Below are 20,463 nucleotides of genomic sequence, written 5' to 3'. Positions count from 1 at the left end.
TTTAATTTTTCTGCTTGAGTTATTTATTTTTTAGATTATTTATTTATTTATTCATTAGAGACACACAGAGAGAGGCAGAGGGAGACACAGGCAGAGGGAGAAGCAGGCTTCTCTTAGGAGCCCAATGTGGGACTTGATCCCAGAACTCTGGGATCATGCCCTGAGCTGAAGGCAGACATTCAACTGCTGAGCCACCCAGGCATCCCTGCTTGAGTTATTTTAAAGTAAATTACACAGGACGCCTGGGTGGCTCAGTAGGTTAAGCATCTGCCTTTGCCTTAGGTTGTGATCCCAGGCTGGGATCGAGCTCCACATCAGGCTCCTTGCTCAAAGAGAGCCTTTTTCTGCAACTCTGCTTGCTGCTTTCCGTGCTTGTGTCCATCCACTCTCTCCCTTTCCCTCTCTCTCTTTGCCAAATAAATAAGTAAATAAACTTTATTAAAAATGAATAAATTACTGACATCATTACATTTAACCGTAAATGCTCAAGATTATTACCTATTATCTTCTAACAATTCATACTTTTATATATATATATTTCTTTTACTTTTATATTTTTTCACTTGTGTTATAAGTATTTTGTATAGCTAGTCTGTTCAAACCACTATTAAACAAAGTTTATGAACTGGATTTGATTTTTAGGCTTCTTAAATCTTTCTTAATCTAGAACAGTTTATTCCTTTTTTCCCCAATAACAAGTATTTAATCTAGCAGGTTTTAGTGACTGTTGTTTGCCAAGAAATAAAAAATATTTAGTTAAGGAGTCAAATCAAAAAACACCAAGAAAAAGAAAACCATAAGGCTTTGTAAACCAAAGTAGTCAAAAGAGTAACCATTAAGAACAGAACTAAGCATAGGTTAAAATTCACATTTGTAATTCAGATTTTTGTGATTTTGTTTAACTCGTAAATTCATGGATTGCTGTGTAGGTATAATTATGAAGCCACTGCTATTATTTTTATAAAAATATTTTTTTGTTTGTTTTACAGTGGGCAAATCAAACTAGCAGATTTTGGACTTGCTCGGCTCTATAACTCTGAAGAGAGGTGAGGCATTCATCAAAATTACATGTGGGGGGAAAAAGGAAAGAATTCTTTCTATTCTTGGATAATCTAGTATTCTATAAGTTGTAATAATTTTCAGACTTTCCTGATTTTATTTTTGAGATTTTATTTATTTATTCATAAGAGACACAGAGAGAGAGAGAGAGAGAGAGTCAGAAACATAGGCAGAGGGAGAAGCAGGCTCCATGCAGGAAGCCCAGTGTGGGACTCGATCCCAGAACCCTGGGGATCATGCCCCGACCAAAGGCAGATGCTCAACCCCTGAGCCACCCAGGTGTCCCAGAGTTTCCTAATTTTCTAAATGTGTTAATTCTATCTAAATTCTTGAATCAGCCTTAGACTGAGTTAAATCAACCCAGATTGGTATGCAAGTTATTTTTTCATCTCCTACTTCTGTCCAGTTTACTTTTGAACTGTTAGATTGCTATGTAGCTATTTTGACAATCCCGTTTTCTTTCTTTCTTTCTTTCTTTTTTTTTTTTTGACAACCCCATTTTCAGTTGGCTACGATTTTTAATTTTACAAGGTTCTTTTTTTTTTTTTTTTTTTGGATCAGAAGCCATTTATGTCATGGTTAATGTTTTACATTTCAGTCGCCCTTACACAAACAAAGTCATCACTCTGTGGTACCGACCTCCAGAACTTCTGCTTGGAGAGGAGCGTTACACACCAGCCATTGACGTTTGGAGCTGTGGGTAAGCCTCTCTGAGCTTTTTCTTTTGTTTGTAATTCACATGTTGAACATTTATCTGTTTTCTCTCTGCATGGCTTTTTGTAGCCTTTCTTTAGGTTCAAAAGAATGGGGCTAAACTTTTAGCCAGAATTCAGAGAAATCTGTTGAATATCTCCTAATATCAGAGACATACTTTTTTTAAAAAACATTTCCTTGAATGCCTTTTTTCTTTTAACTTTTTTTTTTTAATTTAGTTTGAATTGGGATCCAAATACATTCAAATAGGGTACATAGATTACAATTGATTATCTCAAGTCCTTTTTTTTTTTAAGATATTTATTCATTTATTTATTTATTTGAGAGTGGAGGGTGAAAGAGCATGAGCACAGGGGAAGAGCAGAGAGAGAAGGAGAAGCAGACTCCCCACTAAGCAGGGAGCCCAATGTGGAGCTTGATCCCAGGACCCCAAAATCACAACCCGAGCCAAAGGCAGACACTTAGCAACTGAGCCACCCAGGTACCCCTTAAGTCTTCTAATTATAGCTTCTCCCTCCGTCTTTCTTGGGTTCCTCTCCCCACCTTATAATTTCCTTAGAAGAAACTGGATCATTTGTCTTATAGTTTCCTGAGTCTGAATTTTGCTGATTGCATCCTCACTGTGTTTTTTGTTGTTTTTCAATGTTTTAGCATGGTTCTCTATCCCTTTTATTTCCTATAAGTTGTAGGTGAATTCAAGTGTGATTTCCAATCGCTTACTGAGCCCAAAACTACTTTACAGGTGGTTTTGAGTACTTCTGGAAGATTATTGCCAATGATACATCAAGTTTGGGGGTTTGAGGCAGTGGGACTGCCCAGAGTATAGCCAATAACTGGATACATCATCTGTAGGGAATTTAAAAGGAGTAAAATAGTACCTTATAATCTGCCTTTTAATAAAGGCATTATACAGGCGATTCTAAACAATGTTTGATAAAATATTCATCCCTAACAGAGCAGATTTACACAGATACACACACCCCACTTTACATAATATACAATTATCAATATTTGAAATGTTATTAGCCGTATTAATGATCTACCTTCATTAATCCATTTGTGGTGGCTTTGTGATGATGATGATACATTATTCCTTCCTGGATAAAGATAACATCTATTTTACTAACCTTACATACAAGTCATAGGAAAAAAGCAGAGAGCTTTAATTCTTTCATTTTATTTACCAGTTTTGAAGATAATGAGGTTTCCTAGTATCCTTCAAAGGTGACTAAAGAGAGGGTTTGGGGTTTTTGTTTTGTTTTATTTTGCTTTGTTTTTTAGTTTCATTATGAACTTGTAGATTTAAACTTTTTTTTTTTTTTAACATCCATCTATTTAGAGAGAGAGAGTGTGTGTGTGTGTGTGTGTGTGTGTGTGTGCAGTGGGGGGTGGGGCAGAGGGAGAGGGAGAGAGAATCCCAAACTGACTCCCCACTGAGTGTGGAGCTTTATGTAGGGCTCAGTCTCACAATTCTGGGACCATAATCTGCCAGAATCAAGAGTCAGGTACTCAGCTGACTGAGCCACCCAAGTGCCCCAACATTTTTGATGTGTTTTAATCTGTTATGGTTATCATCTTATTCCTATTCACATTTTCCTGGTCTTAGGTCATTAGAAGTCTAGTGGGTCCTTCTGACACAACCATAGTATTTGATAGCCTTCCTTGTTTTCTGGTTCCAAGCTCATCCTATTTTACTTCCTGTGCCAGACCTGGAATCAGTCACTCTCTAAAGAGTGTTAGTTTTTTTTAGTGGAAAATTATATTTAGAGATCACAATTTGTGTTAAGAATACAGACATTTTGGGGGCGCCTGGGTAGCTCAGTGAGTTAAGCATCTGACTCTTGATATCTGCCCAGGTCATGATCTCAAGGTTGTGAGATTGAGCCCTACAGCGGACTCCACATTCAGCATGGGAGTTTGCTGGAGATTCTCTCTCTCTTTCTCTCTCTCCCTCTGCCCCTCCCTGCACTCCCACTAGAGCACGTGCTTTCTATCTCTTTCTCTCTTTCTCTCAAATAAATAAAATGTTTATTTTTAAAATGTTTTTAAATTAAAATTTTTTAAGATTTAAAAAAAATTTTAGACATATTTTGTTTTTTAAGATTTTATTTATTTATTTATTTATTTGAGAAAGAGAGCATGAGCGAAGGGAGAAGGAAATGCAGACTCCCACTGAGTAGAAAGCCTGATGCAGGGCTTGATCCCAGGACCCTGAGATCATGACCTAAGCCAAAGGCAGACACTTAACCAACTGAGCCACCCAGCTGCCCCAGAAATAGATCTTTCAAATGGACCATGTTGTTTCTGATAGTGTATGATTTATGCATGTGCACTCTGTCCTTGACCTGAATACCTTAAGAGTTCTGACATTTATTTATAAGTGGAGCATATCCTCCCCCCCACCCCCATTTTCTCCTATATTAATGTCAGTCTTTAAAAGGAGCACTGCAGGGGTTTTATTTCAAAATTCAAAAGGGTGATAGAGAAAGAGCATAATTTCTCTCCCAACTCAAATAAAGCTTTAGTTAAATTTTACTGACTCAAGCTGGGTGTGTTTGTGTTCTGGACTATTTGTTTTATCAGTATTAGCATTTAAATTGTCACAACTAGGCTCTAAAGTTAACGCCCCGTTAAGATACACAAGGAAAGTTCATAGCTGTGCTGGTACTATTATTTCAGTGTGTGCAACCTGCCACCTCAGTGTAGTAGCAAAAGTGTTACATAATAATGTCTTCCCCACCAAAGAACTAGAAACTGAAATAAAAGAAAATACCAAAACATATCTTGGAAATTAAAATTATAGAAGATTAGACTTTAATTAAAGCCTAGTAACTTCATTGAAGTGAGATTTTGCTAGATGTTTGATGTGAGCTTACTACTTTGGTGATCCACAGAAGTCTCTCTGAAGGAGAAACTTGTAAGACGAGTACAACGAATTACACCCATATTCTGAAGCCTCACCTGGGTTAGTTGTGACAACACTATTTGGAATTTGATTTAGTGGTTAATATTGGAAACAGTTAAATTTTACTTCTAATTTTTTTAATTTTAAAGACTTACTTATTTTAGAGAGAGAGAGTAGAAGAAGGGGCATAGGAGAGAAACTCAAGCAGACTCCATGGTGAGTATGGAGTCTTAATCCCACTATCCTGAGATCATGACCTCAGCCAAAATCCAGAGTCAGGCACATAACCAACTGAGCCACCAGGTGCCCCTACTCAAAAAAGTTTGAGTGCATAGGAAGTAAGAATTTGTCATTTGAGGTTAACAAATGCTAATAACCTTGAAAACTAGATTTATTTTGCTTTCAAATTTAGTCAAGCTAAAGAATTTCAAAGCAAAACTGTACATACTGCTTTTGTGTGTATTTGAAAACCTAATTTTTACAAAGCACAGGCTGGAGAAGAGATTCTTTGTCCATTTTCTTTTTCCACATTTCAAAAAATGAGATATTTTAGGAATTCCAAAAAGTATATTCAGGTAGTCTTTTTCATTTATTTTAAATTTGTATTGATATGAGGGGATAGGTTAAATAGGTAAAGGAAATTAAGGAGTGCATTTATTTTGATGAGCACTGGGTGATATTTGGAACTGTTGAATTACTATTTGTTCACCTGAAACTACTGTAACTCTATATGTTTACTAATTGGAATTAAAATGAAAACTAAGTAGGTTGATTTTGATGTAATTCCAAATTGCAGAAAGTTCCTAGAAAACTACAAGGAATTTTAGTATATAGCCTTTATCCAGATTCACTAAAATTTTTTTAACCTTTTGAGGTATATAATAACTGCATTTGTTCAAAATATACAATTTAAGTTTTGGCATACCGTATACACCAGTGAAACCATCACACAACCAAGATAATGATAACTTCCAAAAGTTTCCATGTGTTCCTTTGTTCTCTCTCCTGTCCACACTATCCCATTCCTAGCAACAACTGTTGTGCTTTCTTTCTTTTTTATTTTTTAAGATTTTATTTATTGGGCAGCCCGGGTGGTCAGCGGTTTGGTGCCGCCTTCAGCCCAGGGCCTATCCGGAGACCCAGGATCGAGTCCCACATCAGGCTCCCTGCATGGAACCCGCTTCTCCCTCTGCCTGTGTCTCTGCCCCCCACCCCTCTCTGTGTCTCTCATGAATAAATAAATAAAATCTTTAAAAAAAAAGATTTTATTTATTTATTCATGAGAGACACAGAGAGAGTGACAGAGACATAAGCAGAGGGAGAACATGGTGCCCGATGTGGGACTCCATCCCAGACCCTGGGATCACAGCCTGAGCCGAAGGCAGACCCTCAACTGTTGAGTCAAGCAGGCATCCCTACTCTTGTGCTTTCTATCACTCTAGATTGATTTCCATTTCTAAAATTTTATGTAGATGGAATCATGCAGTATATGTTCTTTTTCCCTTTTGCATTTTTTACTCAGCATATTTTGAGATTTATTCATGCTAGATTCACTAATTGTTAGCATCTTGCCATTTGCTTTTATATTCATGTGTGTATGTGTGTGTATATGTATCCTACAACATAAAATATATACATAGAATAAAATGCATGTGTGTGTGTATGCACACCACATCTTTTTTCTAGAACTATTTGAAAATAGTTGTATATCATGCTCTTTCCCCTCTTAATATTTAATGTATATTTTTATTTTAAGATTCTATTTATTTTTTTTTAGAGAGAGGACAAGTATGGGGAGAGGGGCCAGAGAGAGAGGGAGAAGCAGACTCCCTGCAGAGTAGAGAGCCTGTTGTGGGGCTTGACCCCAGGACCCTGGGATCATGACCTGACCCAAAGGTACCCGCTTAACCAACTGAGCCACCCAGGCACCCCTTAATGTACATTTCTTAAGAACAAAGATACTCTCGGGTCGCCTGGGTGGCTCAGCGGTTGAGGGTCTGCCTTCAGCTCAGGTGTGATCCCAGGATCCAGGATTGAGTCCCACATTGGGCTTCTTGCAGGGAGCCTGCTTCTCCCTCTGCTTGTGTCTCTGCCTCTCTCTCTCATGAATAAATAAAAACTTAAAGAAAAAAAAGAACAAAGATACTCTCATATATAATTATAGTACCATCATCAAATTCAGGAAATTTAACATTGATACACTATCTTTTAAATAGGTTAGCTAACATTCCATTTTCTTAGTTTTTCAATACCCTGATAATGTCCTGGAAACAATACTTCACCTAATAGAAGATTCAATCTAGTATCATGTACTACATTTGGTTCTCATTTTTCTTTTGTTTTGTTTTTTTGAGGTTTATTTATTTATCTTAGAGAGTGCATGAGTGGGAGAGGGAGAGAGAGTCTCAAGTAGACCCTATGCTAAGCGAGCAGAGCCCAATGCAGGCCCAATCCCAGGACCCCAAGATCATGACCTGAGCTGAAACCCAAGAGTCTGATGTTTAACTGTGCTGCCCAGGTGCCCCTAGTTCTCATTCTTTACTCTGGAACAGTCCTTATTAACCTTTGTCTTTCACGACATTTACATTTTTGAAGGACAGACCAGCTATTGTATAGATTCAGGTTATGAAGTTTTAGGTGGAATATTCCATAAGTGTTTAAGGTACAGCATTTATATTTACATGAACCCGGTTTCCTTCTTATTGATTATGTTAATTTTGGACACTTAGGTATAGGTGTTGTCTTTTTCCTCACTAAATAGTTACTAGTTTTCCTTTTGTAATTAAGTAATTTGTGGAGACATGTTTGGGGACTTTGTAAATATATCAGTATTATTTTGGAAGGTATTTTCGAAATGGAAAAGGAGGGATCCCTGGGTGGCTCAGTGGTTTAGCTCCTGCCTTTGGCCTGGGGTGTGATCCTGGGGTCCCGGGATGGAGTCCTGCGTTGGGCTCCCTGCACGGAGCCTGCTTCTCCCTCTGCCTGTGTCTCTGCCTCTGTCTCTCTCTGTGTCTCTCATGAATAAATAAATTAATAAAATCTTTTTTAAAAAAATGGGAAAGGTGTTTAAACATAAGGTATTTGAGGGGATCCCTGGGTGGCTTGGCGGTTTAGCGCCTGCCTTCGGCCCAGGGTCTGCTCCTGGAGTCCCAGGATTGAGTCCCACATCGGGCTCCTTGCGTGGAGCCTGCTTCTCCGTCTGCCTGTGTCTCTGTCTCTCCCTCTCTGTGTCTCTCATGAATAAATAAATAAAATCTTAAAAATAAATAAATTAAATAAATAAATAAACATAAGGTATTTGAAAGTCCTGTTGAAACTGATGTCTGATGACAGTAAACATTTCTTAACAAATACAGTGCTAAGAGGGCTGTAGTATATTGTGTATTCTACAGAGCAAATAAATAGAAAAGCTAATCGCTTTACAGGAGCTGCTGAGCATCCTTATAAAATTGAAGTATATAGGTTTTTAGTCTTCCTTAATTTATAATGGAATTGGTGGAAAAGGACTCTGACTCATTTTTTCTGCTTATAGACTTTATAGGTGGCAAAAGTTTGATCTCCTGTCAAATCTAAACTCTTTATGCTGTCCATCTCACTGCAAGAAATATTTTCTTTTACAAAACTCGGACACTTAAAAAGTAAAACAAAAAACAACCAAAAAAACCCCACAAACCTCAGACACTGCAGTTTGGGGCTTATATACAAAAGTTTATTGAGACACAGGTTGGGCTCCAGGGATTTCTCTCCTGACCTCTTAATTTTACTCTTTGTAGATGCATCCTCGGGGAACTGTTCACAAAGAAGCCTATATTCCAAGCCAATCTGGAACTAGCTCAACTAGAACTGATCAGGTACAGCTATGCATGCACTCTGAGTGCCCAGGTATAATAGGTGATCTCATCTTCTGATTTCTAATACTTTTCAGTAATTCTACTAAATGAGTTTATACTCTTCAGGTCCAAGTAAGTGTCTCAGTCAGATTTACCACATACTTTGCCATGGGTTCTATATGTAAAGAAGTTGTAGTCCCCCTTTTTAGGTCTTACTAAAGGTCTTACTTTTTAGGTCCCCCCCCCCCTTTTAGACTTTTGAAATCTTTGCATTTTTTAAATTGGTTCTTCATATTAAAAGCATGCCATTTTCAGTATGGCTGTTTCATTCCTCGGTTAGATTAAGATCAAATTTATTCAGTAAACATTTATTGAGCCTGTTCTAAAATTCCTTTCTTTGTTACTTTAGGATTCAGAAATATATAAGATAGGTCCTTGTCTTCAGAGAGCTCAGTTTAGTAAGTGATACAGCATGTAAACAGATAATCATAAAATAGAACCTATATTAGAGGATTTGGGGAAGGCATGGGGTTGGGATAGAATTTGGGCTTTTTTATCAATAAAAATAAAGGAAAGAATACAACAGGCTAATGTAGGCTTTTTTAAAGGTGGCGTATAATTCATCATTTGTTATGCATTAAATTCAGTTTTCCAACAAAATTTCTTAGGCTCCCCTCTGCCCATTCTCCCTATAAGAACATTATAGGACCAGCTTATCATTGAATAGAAGAAAATTGATAATGAAAACTTTTATGGAAGTTTAAAAACATGTTTTACAAAACCAAATGTATAGATCATTTTGGACTCTTTTGCCAGTATTTTCTCTTCACTATCTTGTGACCAGTTAGTTCTGTCCTATTCCTTCTGCCCTTAAAGCAGTGAGGTCAGGTTTTACCTTTTTGCATGCCATGTAATTTAACAGCTAAGATTCCCCAGAAGTCAGGGAGTAATAATTTCTGCTTCTATAATCTTCACAATTCACAATGCTGACTCACTTATTGTTCTGGCTTTTTGCTTTGTTTTCAGTCGACTCTGTGGTAGCCCTTGTCCAGCTGTGTGGCCTGATGTTATCAAGCTGCCCTACTTCAATACCATGAAACCTAAGAAGCAATATAGAAGGCGTCTACGAGAAGAATTCTCTTTGTGAGTTTGGCAGAAATGTGCATCTGGTTTCTGTGTTTAGGAGGTGTTTAGACTTGACTTTTGGCCTAGAGAGTTTGTGTTATCCCAACTTATTATAGCAGCACAGCACAGGAAAACATTTTTTCTTTGAACATATGTGAATTTTATCATAGTGCTGTTGTAATTTTCTCTTAAGGCCTTTTTCTTTTTAATTTAATTAATAACCACACCCAATATGGGGCTGGTACTCACGACACTGAGATCAAGAGTTGCACGCTCTTCTGACTGAGCCAGCCAGGCTGGCTTTAGATGATAGAAAATCATTTTATTATGCACAATATGTAAATATTCTCCTAGTCCTTTTGATCTTCCCATGATAGAATGGAACTGCTGGCTTCATGTTTTCTACCTGTATTCTAGCATTGCATAAATCCTGTTTGGTAGCAGATCTGTTTGCTTGTTTAGCCAGCTTCTAGCTCCCTTTCCACAGTTTTACATGGAGCTGGAAATTCAGAGACCTTTGACACAAGGTTACAGGTTTAAGAACTCGGGTCATTGTGAACTTGTTCTTTCCACAGCATTCCCTCAGCAGCACTTGATTTACTGGACCACATGCTGACTCTAGATCCTAGCAAACGTTGCACAGCTGAACAGACTTTACAGAGTGACTTCCTTAAAGATGTTGAGCTCAGCAAAATGGATCCTCCAGAGTAAGTGCTGCTGGTCAAGTAGTGGCCCTAAACCTTCCACTAAGCCTCAGTAGTTGAGAAATTCAGTATAATAATAGGTTTGTAGAAGGAACTGCAAATGGCTAAGTCCAGAATGGAGTGGTGCCCTTGAATATTATGGTTGATAAGAGGTTTGTTTAATTGCTTTATGTTTTCCTTTTAAACAAGGAATAGATTTAGAAGTGATGTTTTTCTAATTTGACTCAAGCTGTCTTTTGTCCCTGCATATTGCCCTATACAAGCTCTTTGAAAGTATTCCTTCTAGTGTTTGCTCTTACCCATTTCATTTGCTCAAATCTCCTTCTGTGTTGACCATATACATCCCACACTTGTAAAGACAGTCCTAATTTTAAATAGTATGCATCACTGTCAGGTCACATATCCCTAATTTTAATGTTGAAAATAGGGTCTTTGACTGTGTGTCTCTCTCCCGTCAGCATCTTATTTATTTTCTGTATTCTGTAGGATCTTCTGAGGTTCTACACTCAGTATTTCACAATTGGCAGATAAAAAATCTTCTTTTGTTGAATTTATCATTGACAGTGTTATAGCTTTCATGTCAGAGTTTTTGTGTGTTTTTTCTTATATGAAGAAACTCTTTTTTAAAAAAATTATTTATTAATGAGAGACAGAGAGAGATAGAGAGAGAGAGGCAAATACATAGGCAGAGGGAATGGCAGGCTCCCCAGGGGAAGCCTGATGCAGAACTCGATCCTGGAACTTCAGGATCACGCCTGGAGCAGAAGGCAGACCAGACTCTCAACCACTGAGCCACCCAGGCGTCCCAAGATACTGTATGTATCTTAGAGAAATATACAGTATTTATTTATTTTTAAAAATATTTTATTTATTTATTCATGAAACACAGAGAGAGAGAGGCAGAGACACAGCAGAGGGAGAAGCAGGCTCCACGCAGGGAGCCCGATGCGGGACTCGATCCCAGGTCTCTGGGATCACGCCCCGGGCCGAAGGCAGGCGCCAAACCACTGAGCCACCCAGGGATCCCTAAATATACAGTAAAGACTGAGTGGGTAGTAACCACAAATCTAATTGTTCCAAAGAGATGTCCAAATTCATTTACTGCACCAGAATTTTGATACATTGAAATATGGCTTGAAATGCACAAGTTTTTAACTGAAATTTGGGAGCTCTTATTATTATAGAGAGATTTTGGCTTGGGTAATCTTTATTATAATAAGATTTGAGTTGCCAGGACTCTTTACATTATCGAATATGAGGAAATCTGGAAATAGATTAAATATATTAAAATATACTAATAAACCGCACAAATGAAAATACCAAGTCATGGAAATTCAGTGTGTTGAAAGAAGGAAAGAATCCATTTTTTGGTCCTTACAGACCAAATAACAAATTTATTTTACACAAATGTGATTAAATCATGCTGTATTTCAGTGAATTTTCTTTTTTTAAGAGAGAGATTTTATTTACTCATGAGAGACACAAAGAGGGAGACAGCAGAGACACAGGCAGAAGGAGAAGCAGGCTCCACGCAGGGAGCCCCATGTGGGACTCAATCCCGGATGCCAGGATCACACCCTGAGCTGAAGGCAGATGCTCCACTGCTGAGCCACCTAGGTGTCCCTCAGTGGACTTTTTGTACTTGCTAATAAACCAATCATCTCTATCCTGTGTATTCCCAATTGAAACTTAACCAATAGGGCAGCCCAGGTGGCTCAGCGGTTTAGCGCCACCTTCAGCCCAGAGCCTGATCCTGGAACCCCAGGATCAAGTCCCACGTCCGGCTCCCTGCATGGAGCCTGCTTCTCCGTCTGCCTGTGTCTCTGCCCCTCTCTATCTCTGTCTTTCATGAATAAATAAATAAAATCTTTAAAAAAAAAAAAAGAAACAAGAAACTTAACCAATAAAGTTCTCCTTTATATTTGTTATGCAAAGCAAGAACATAGTTGGTATAGTAGGTGTGTCTCTGATATTAGCAAGATCCTTATTTCTCACTACAGAAATCTCTTGGGCTTTTGGACTTTTATTTCCTTCGGGCTACTATATGCCATGATCCCTTTTACACTGCTACTATTAATTAATATTTCTGGCTATTTTTATGTTATTCTTTCCGTTTCCCTCTGTTCTTTGTCTTTAATCTCTTGTTCCTCTATTCACTCACTATTGCAGTCCCACACACATTTCCCCTTTGCTTTGTCTTTTTGTAGCCTCCCCCACTGGCAGGATTGCCATGAATTATGGAGTAAGAAACGGCGACGACAGCGACAGAGTGGTGTTGTGATAGAAGAGCCACCTCCATCCAAATCCTCTCGGAAAGAAACTACCTCAGGGACAAGTGTTGAGCCTGTGAAGAACAGCAGCCCAGTACCACCTCAGCCTGCTCCTGTCAAGGCGGAGCCTGGGACTGGGGATGCAATAGGTCAGTTCTAGGATGGAGTTTTTGTGCTTTTATTAAGGTCATTTGGACAGGTTTTAATGGTCAAGTACAAGGATATGTGTGTGTGAGCTTTTAGCCACTGAAGCATTAATATTAATAAAAAGGTGTCCTGGGGATCCCTGGGTGGCTCAGTGGTTTGGCTCCTGCCTTCAGCTCAGGGCGTGATCCTGGGTCCCGGGATCGAGTCCCACATCGGGATGCCTGCATGGGGCCTGCTTCTGCCTCTGCCTGTGTCTCCGCCTCTCTCTCTCTCTCTCTCTCTCTCTCACTCGCTCGCTCCCTCCCCCCCCCCCATGAATAAATGAATAAAATCTTTTTAAAAAAAATAAAGAGGTGTCCTCATTGTGAGGAAAAGGAGCTAAACCAAATTTTGTATATGTGGTCTAAAAAGCCTACAATATAGATTATTGTCTTTTCAAGAAAGAATACCGTATCAATTAGATGTATAGCATAAATCAGTAAGTTAAGTCAGCCAAATTTAAGGTTTGGTTACCCACGGTACATGTAATTTGAAGCCCTGTTTATGTTAGATTTGATAAGACGTTCTTAGAATCTAATCATTTAAATCACAATTGCTATTAAATGTAATTAGTTCTATAGAGGGCTATTTGATCTACATATATCCAGAACTGTGTAATACTGAACTATTTTAATAAAGTAATTCTCCTGTGGTACCATCAGTTTTTCTGAACTACCGGTATTCTTTCCATGGTTCATTTACCCTTCCCCATCCACATACAACAGTGGTTTTTAACAGTGGCTGCACATTAGAATCATCTAAGAAGCTTGAAAAGTAAACACTCCTGAACAATTGCCAGATCTCTGAGGATGGAAATTGAGGCATCTGAATTTTACAATCTCTCCTAGTAATTCTGATGTACAATAAGGGTTGTAAGTCACTGGCCTTAAAGAATACAGATAAAATGAAATCACTTTTACTCACAGTACAGAGATATTTTAGTTAGTTTCTGTATTTCTAAGTGAATATACAATTTGTCATGACAGTTTGAGGTATGAAAAATGAGATATTCAAATAAAATTTCCTTTTTTGAATATTGTTAAGTTGCTATTGCCAGTTGAAGGCCAAGGTCCTTACCCTGCCTCATTCTATCCTATTGGCTCCACTGTCTGTCCACAGGCCTCGGTGACATCACACAGCAGTTGAATCAAAGTGAATTGGCAGTGTTACTGAATCTGCTGCAGAGCCAGACCGACCTGAGCATCCCTCAAATGGCACAGCTGCTTAACATCCACTCCAACCCAGAGATGCAGCAGCAGCTGGAGGCCCTGAACCAATCCATCAGTGCCCTAACTGAAGCCACTTCCCAGCAGCAGGACTCAGAGCCCATGGCCCCAGAGGAGTCTTTGAAGGAGGCACCTCCTGCCCTAGTGGTCCAGCCTTCAGCAGAACAGACAACCTCTGAAGCTTCAAGCACACCAGCTGACATGCAGAATATGCTGGCAGTTCTTTTGAGTCAGCTGATGAAAACCCAGGAGCCAGCAGGCAGCCTGGAGGAAAACAACAGTGACAAGAACAGTGGGCCACAGGGGCCCCGAAGAACTCCCACAATGCCACAGGAGGAGGCAGCAGGTAAACAGACCGGTCATGAATCTCATTGAGCTCAGGTGCTGTTGATCCTCTTAAAAATCTCTTTAACATTTTCTTTTTCACATCAATGGCCTCAGTTTCAGTTTTCTGTAACCTAGCCTACAGGAGAACATAGCATCCAGTGATGTATTTCTTGCCCTGCCCAGCTTCTGTTTAAGTCTCACAGCTTCTCAAAGCACCTTTCATGTACTGATTGTTTTTCCATTTCCTGGGAGGTAGGTAAGTAAAGCCTCTGTGTTCTAATCCAAGAAAACCACAACCATTGCTAGTGATACACCTTGAACCACTGTGTGAATGGTGGCCACCTAGTATTGGCACTTGAAAATCTGCCTTCCAAATAAACCATCATCAGATTGTACAAATAATCAGCTTTACTCTAGTGTAGTGAATATTCGATACCAGTCTTACCTGAAAGATATAACCAAGAAAACTCTAATAAAATGCCATTGTTAATCTGAAGAGTAATTTGGAAATATTTCTAAGTAGATAACTAACACCAACATTTCTTTTCACCAAAAATAATAGTATATAAATATAAACATGCTTTTTAAAAATCTGTGTTCCTAAAAGAGACAATTGAATTAGTAAGTGAGCATTACATAAAGAAAAATATGAGAAATGGAAATATGTTATACCTTGATCTGGTATGACAACAGCACACAATTTTATTAGAGGAAAGAAAAGTGTAAATTTTCTAATTCTGATTCACAGTCTATTTGCAAAATGCTTACTTACCTCAAAGTGTTTTCAACTTGGAAATTTTCGCTGTCTGTGAAGACCCCATGAATTGGGGAATGAGAAGAAGCACAAGGGCTGATGAGGTACACTAACCTTCGACTTTAGATTGTCCTACATTCACACTTCATATGGGATGGTGCAGAAAGTATATGCCTTTTTTCTTCTGGTATACAAATATATAAGCTATTTTTCACATGCAAAGCTTTTTAAAACTGGAAGATAACGTAAATAAAATTAACCCCTTTACTTTACAGATGGGGAAACTGAAATCCAGGGAGTTTAAATAAGCCTACCTATGGTCCCAGTGCTGGAACCATTTTATTCGCAGAGGCAGAGATAGGACTGGTGTACTTTTCTTAATGTTTCTTTTTAATGTGTTTTTTAATTCACTTTGTTACTCTGTCATATTGATTCCAATTGCTTTTAAGGGATTCTAGGACATGGAATAACAGAGAAAGCTAATCTAGAATTAAAGCAGGCCTCTTTGCGTCATCTCTCATACCTTCCTTCTCCTCCCTACACCAGCAGAAAAATTTAACTATAACCAGAATACCTGGAATAAGTCGTTCGAATTAAATAGTATAGTGATTGAAAGAAATTCACCCAATAATTGAACCAACAAGCTATGAGCCAAATGGTGAGATTGAACTAAAAGTAAGGCCTGGCCTGTGGCCAGAAATTGCTAGATTTACTTTTCAAAGGAGAGTAAAAATACCACTCCTAATTATTAGTCACCCTTTGATTATCCAGTTATCTCTGTCTCTCCTATGTTTGTTTCTCCCCTGCTGCCTCTTTTTTGGTCATTTTACTGTTCATTAGCACTTCCACCAGAGGGCAGACTGAGTAAGCCAGAGAAGGTGAAAAATCTATCTATCACTGGCTATGTTTCGCTACTCTTTACTTGTCTGAGGAAAGGATTATGATTGAAATCTAATGAGTCATTTGAAGTTTTTAAGTTATTTGTACATTTCATTAATACCTCCCTCCATTAGTACAGACTATTAAGAATTGCCAATATTGTTAACATTAAATCTTAAAATAGTATGACTTCTGAAATGTGATCTTTATTTTTAACTCCTATAAGAAGTTTTATTTAATAGTTGTTTACAATCTGTGTGCTTTTCTACTTTGAGGTAGTTTTCATCTTCTCCTACATGTGAACTTGAACTCAACAATTAGTTCTACTGAAACACAGCTGGACTATTTATATAAAAGACAAAGTTTAACTATGAAAAGTAGTAGAGCTGGAAGAATAAATTTAGCTTTGCTCACTTTTGCAGTTAGGCATTTTTAAAGTTGTTTGCCATTGGTATTAAAAAAAAACAAACTAGTGTTTCATGTGTAGTCCAAAAATACTTTTAAATATAATTGGTACTGAGATATTGGTAGCCCAACACTCTGAAATCTATAGATGTTTGTGGTCCAGTTAGTTCTCCTTTTTCAGTATGTCTTCTTTTCGATTGTAAGTTTTCTATAGCTAATTTTTTGTCCTTAAATTCATTTTTACCTACCACCTAGTCAACCAATCAACTAGTCAGCAAGCAACTTGGGTGGGTACTGTATACAGGGTGACCAACTCATCTCTGTACTATCCTGGTTTTAAAACTGAAAGTCAGCAACCCGAGAACCTGCTCAGTCCCAGGCAAATTGGGACTGTTGGCCACCCTACTTGTATGTTACATACAGCACCTGACCTCATCCTTCCAGGGCACAAGGTTATAATACTGTGTTTTCAGAGTACTTTCATCTGCATGTTAAGTGAATGCATACTTTACTAATTGTCTTTGCAAAATATAATTGTGGTAAATATGCTACCAAAATACTTTATAACTAAAAAACTATTTTTGGCTTGTCTGAGTAATGACTTTTATATCACTAGCTCAGATAATAAAGAATTGATTATATGGACATTTAAAAATATTCCATAGGGAACAGGAAAATCAGTCATTTGGAAGATATCCCAAAACATCAAACCTTTTCTTCAGCAGGGTGACTGCCAACTCTTTAAAAATCACTGTTCTGATTGTACTTGTTTTGTATGTCCTCAAACTCACACCATTTTACATCTCTACTCTCCGGTCTTGGCAGGAGTTATCGGACAATGATTGCCATGCTTGGGCAAATTTAGCCAGCAGTTGGGTGGGGGTGGGGGGTGGGAATATGGGGAGTAGTTCAAGAAAGACAAAGATCTTTGGAAGACAGTGTAGTGTATAAGTTCAATACATTTCTAAATACTCAGTTCTTGTCACGGTCTCCAAGATAAACAGATGTTTATCAACAGCCCATTCATTCTGCATGACATTAGTAATTTTTTTAATAGCATGGAAAAAATGAAGGAGGTTGGGAAACAAAACGGAAAATTATGATAATTAGTCTTTATAATTACTGTAACATAGGAAGCTGAACGACAGAATGGTGGTTAATATCCCTTTCTTCAGAATGTGGTTATGGGAAGAGGGAACTAAAGTTTGGAGAAGCAAGTGTGTATTTATACATGATGGTAATGAAAGGTTTTTACTTAATTTCATTTCTCCTGTATATTCTTTAAGTTCTATTTTAGGTGTTAACCATATATCATTAAAATGTTCTGTAAAATGTATTAGCTAAGTCTATGCAAGGTCTCCTATTGTACAGCAAGATTATGTGCTAGAAATGTGACCACAACATGTGTATTATTTCCTCTCATCTTCCTTCTTTCTATTTTATTTTCATTAATATTTTGATCCAACAGCAAAAAGGGGCGGGGAGGCTGCCAGCAGCCTACATATTAGAACAGTTCCTTAAGGAAGGAAATGGAGGAAATCTCAGACAAAAATCAGGACAATCATTTGAAACATGATCTTTTTTACACCAGCTGTTAGATTCAGAATGCAACTGTTTTATTTTAATCACTTGATTTAATTTATAAATTGCAATTTCCTGGTCCCAAGATTTTATTCTTTATATATATATTTGGTTACTTGTATTGACATTTGTTTATGTTGGGCAGTGTGTGTATGTATGTGTGTGTGTGTGTGTGTGTGTGTGTGTTTATAATCACATGTGATTTTTAAGATGGTGTTTAAAAGAAGTAACCCTTCCACAGCATGTCCTCCTCACATTCTTCCACCAGAGAAGAGGCCCCCTGAGCCCCCCGGACCTCCACCGCCGCCACCTCCACCCCCTCTGGTTGAAGGCGATCTTTCCAGCGCCCCCCAGGAGTTGAACCCAGCCGTGACAGCCGCCTTGCTGCAACTTTTATCCCAGCCTGAAGCAGAGCCTCCTGGCCACCTGCCACATGAGCACCAGGCCTTGAGACCAATGGAATACTCCACCCGACCCCATCCCAACAGGACTTACGGAAACACTGATGGGCCTGAAACAGGGTTCAGTGCCACTGACACTGATGAACGCAACTCTGGTCCAGCTTTGACAGAATCCTTGACCCAGACCCTGGTGAAGAACAGGACCTTCTCAGGCTCTGTGAGCCACCTTGGGGAGTCCAGCAGTTACCAGGGCACAGGGTCAGTGCAGTTCCCAGGGGACCAGGACCTCCGTTTTGCCAGGGTCCCCTTGCCATTACACTCAGTGGTCGGGCAACCATTCCTGAAAGCTGAGGGAAGCAGCAACTCTGTGGTACATGCAGAGACCAAATTGCAGAACTATGGGGAGCTGGGGCCAGGAACCACTGGGGCCAGTAGTTCAGGAGCAGGCCTTAACTGGGGGGGCCCAGCTCAGTCTTCTGCTTATGGAAAGCTCTATCGGGGGTCTACAAGAGTCCCGCCAAGAGGGGGAAGAGGGAGAGGAGTTCCTTACTAACCCAGAGACTTCAGTGTCCTGAAAAATTCCTTCCCTATTCATCCTTCCATCCAGTCCTTTGAAATATTAATGAAATCATTTGCCAGAGCAAGGTAATCATCTGCATTTGGCCTCTGCAAAGCTGTCTGTTGTATTCCTTGCTCACTTGCTACTAGCAGGCGACTTATAAAATAATGGTGTTGGCACCAGTTCCCCCTGGATGGGCTACAGCTAGAACAATTACTTCAACTCTACCTAGTAGTTATAAGTAGAGAATGTGGAGAGGGTCATTAAATTGAAAAGTAAATGTTGTATTAGTTCATTTGCCTGCACTTCTTGAGCAGAAGAAAAGGAGAACAGTTTCAATTTTGAGATGGCTCAGGAGAGGCTCTCTTTAGGTTTTTAAATTTTGGGGATTTTTTTTATGATTTCTTTTGAATTTTGTTTTTTGTTTTTTTGTTTTGTTTTGTTTTCCTTTAAAGATAATAGTGTTCACAAAATTTGAGCTACTCTTAGGCTTTTGCTATACGGGAAACAGAGTGACTGGCTGATTTAAATAAATGTTTCCTTCCTCTCCACCATCTCACAATTTTGCTTTCAAGTGAACTCTTTTTTTCCCCCATTGAGCATCTTGAACATCCCTTTTTTCCAAATAAATTACTCACTCTTAAAATTTGCTCTGCTTTGACAAAGACATGCCCCTCTCCCTGCACATGAAGCAGGTTGTAGAAAGAGGCGCTCTTGGGCATGTAGGTAGATTTACCCCATCTCATCCCTTTTCTATCCCTTCTTTATAGAGTTTCTCATTCTCTCTCTCTCTCTCTCTCTCTCTCTCTTGCTCTCTCTCCCTCTCCATCTCTCTGTCTCTCTCTCTCTCTCGAGGCATTTGTTTGGAAAAAATTAATCGTTGAGATGCCCAAGAACCTGGGATAATTCTTTACTTTTTTTTTGAAATAAAGGAAAGGAAATTCAAACTCCTATATTGTTCTCTGTAACTTTTCAATTCTAAAATGTTTTTGTTTTTTTTAAAACCATATTCTGATGGTGAAGTTGTTTCATAAATGCAGACAGCCTAGGACATTGCTGTTGAGCTGGGGTTAGAGATGATGCCTCCATAATTAGAGGGCTAGTAAGAGCAGTTAGCATACTGTTTACACATATATTTTTATGTCAAAAAAAAAAAAACTTTGAAACAGAGGATTGTATTATTGTCAAAGAGAAAAGAAATACATCCTGAAAATACATGGAAATGTAAGTTAGTTTAGGGTGCATATTTTTCTGAAGATCTATTCAATATGAGACCTTTTTTAAAAAATAATTTTAAAAGAACAGACCATGAGAAAGAACAGTATTGACATATACACATCTCAGCATGTATATCCTGCTAGTTCTTTTAGGGAGTTCCCTCTAGAGAGACTTGATTTTGGTTTTGTTTTTGGTAAAAGGGGTTAAATTATGACTTCATGGCAAGAATTTTGCCTTATTATAAGCAGGAAATGGAAAAGGGAAGGGCTTTCAGGGTGGGATAACTTGGGAGGCTTTTCATTCTGGCTTCCATTTCTATG

The 20,463-nt window shown here is 38.5% G+C and overlaps 1 protein-coding gene across 48 annotated transcripts in view; it reads left to right on the top strand.

Annotated features, from left to right (window-relative positions):
• Nucleotides 1-20,463, top strand: part of CDK12 (cyclin dependent kinase 12) — a 78,784-nt gene that overhangs the window by 30,541 nt on the left and 27,780 nt on the right. For 22 of the 48 annotated variants that reach the window (XR_011999689.1, XR_011999679.1, XR_011999688.1 and 19 more), the window contains exons 7-13: nucleotides 990-1,046; nucleotides 1,658-1,759; nucleotides 8,452-8,529; nucleotides 9,535-9,651; nucleotides 10,209-10,340; nucleotides 12,545-12,756; nucleotides 13,913-14,365. Coding sequence is in view for 2 of the 48 variants with exons in the window: in XM_025995767.2 (XP_025851552.1) it covers nucleotides 990-1,046; nucleotides 1,658-1,759; nucleotides 8,452-8,529; nucleotides 9,535-9,651; nucleotides 10,209-10,340; nucleotides 12,545-12,756; nucleotides 13,913-14,365; nucleotides 18,207-18,919 (1,864 nt within the window). In the remaining 46 variants the exon portion in view is untranslated. Of the gene's footprint in view, nucleotides 1-989; nucleotides 1,047-1,657; nucleotides 1,760-8,451; nucleotides 8,530-9,534; nucleotides 9,652-10,208; nucleotides 10,341-12,544; nucleotides 12,757-13,912; nucleotides 14,366-18,206; nucleotides 19,879-20,463 lie in introns of those variants that run through there. The other 26 variants (XR_011999667.1, XR_011999665.1, XR_011999668.1 and 23 more) reach the window with 4 other exon arrangements.

Source organism: Vulpes vulpes, chromosome 2 (assembly GCF_048418805.1).
Source record: "Vulpes vulpes isolate BD-2025 chromosome 2, VulVul3, whole genome shotgun sequence".
Classification (NCBI taxonomy): domain Eukaryota; kingdom Metazoa; phylum Chordata; class Mammalia; order Carnivora; family Canidae; genus Vulpes; species Vulpes vulpes.
Note: the sequence above shows the minus strand (reverse complement) of the source record. Positions and strands in the feature narration are given on the sequence as shown.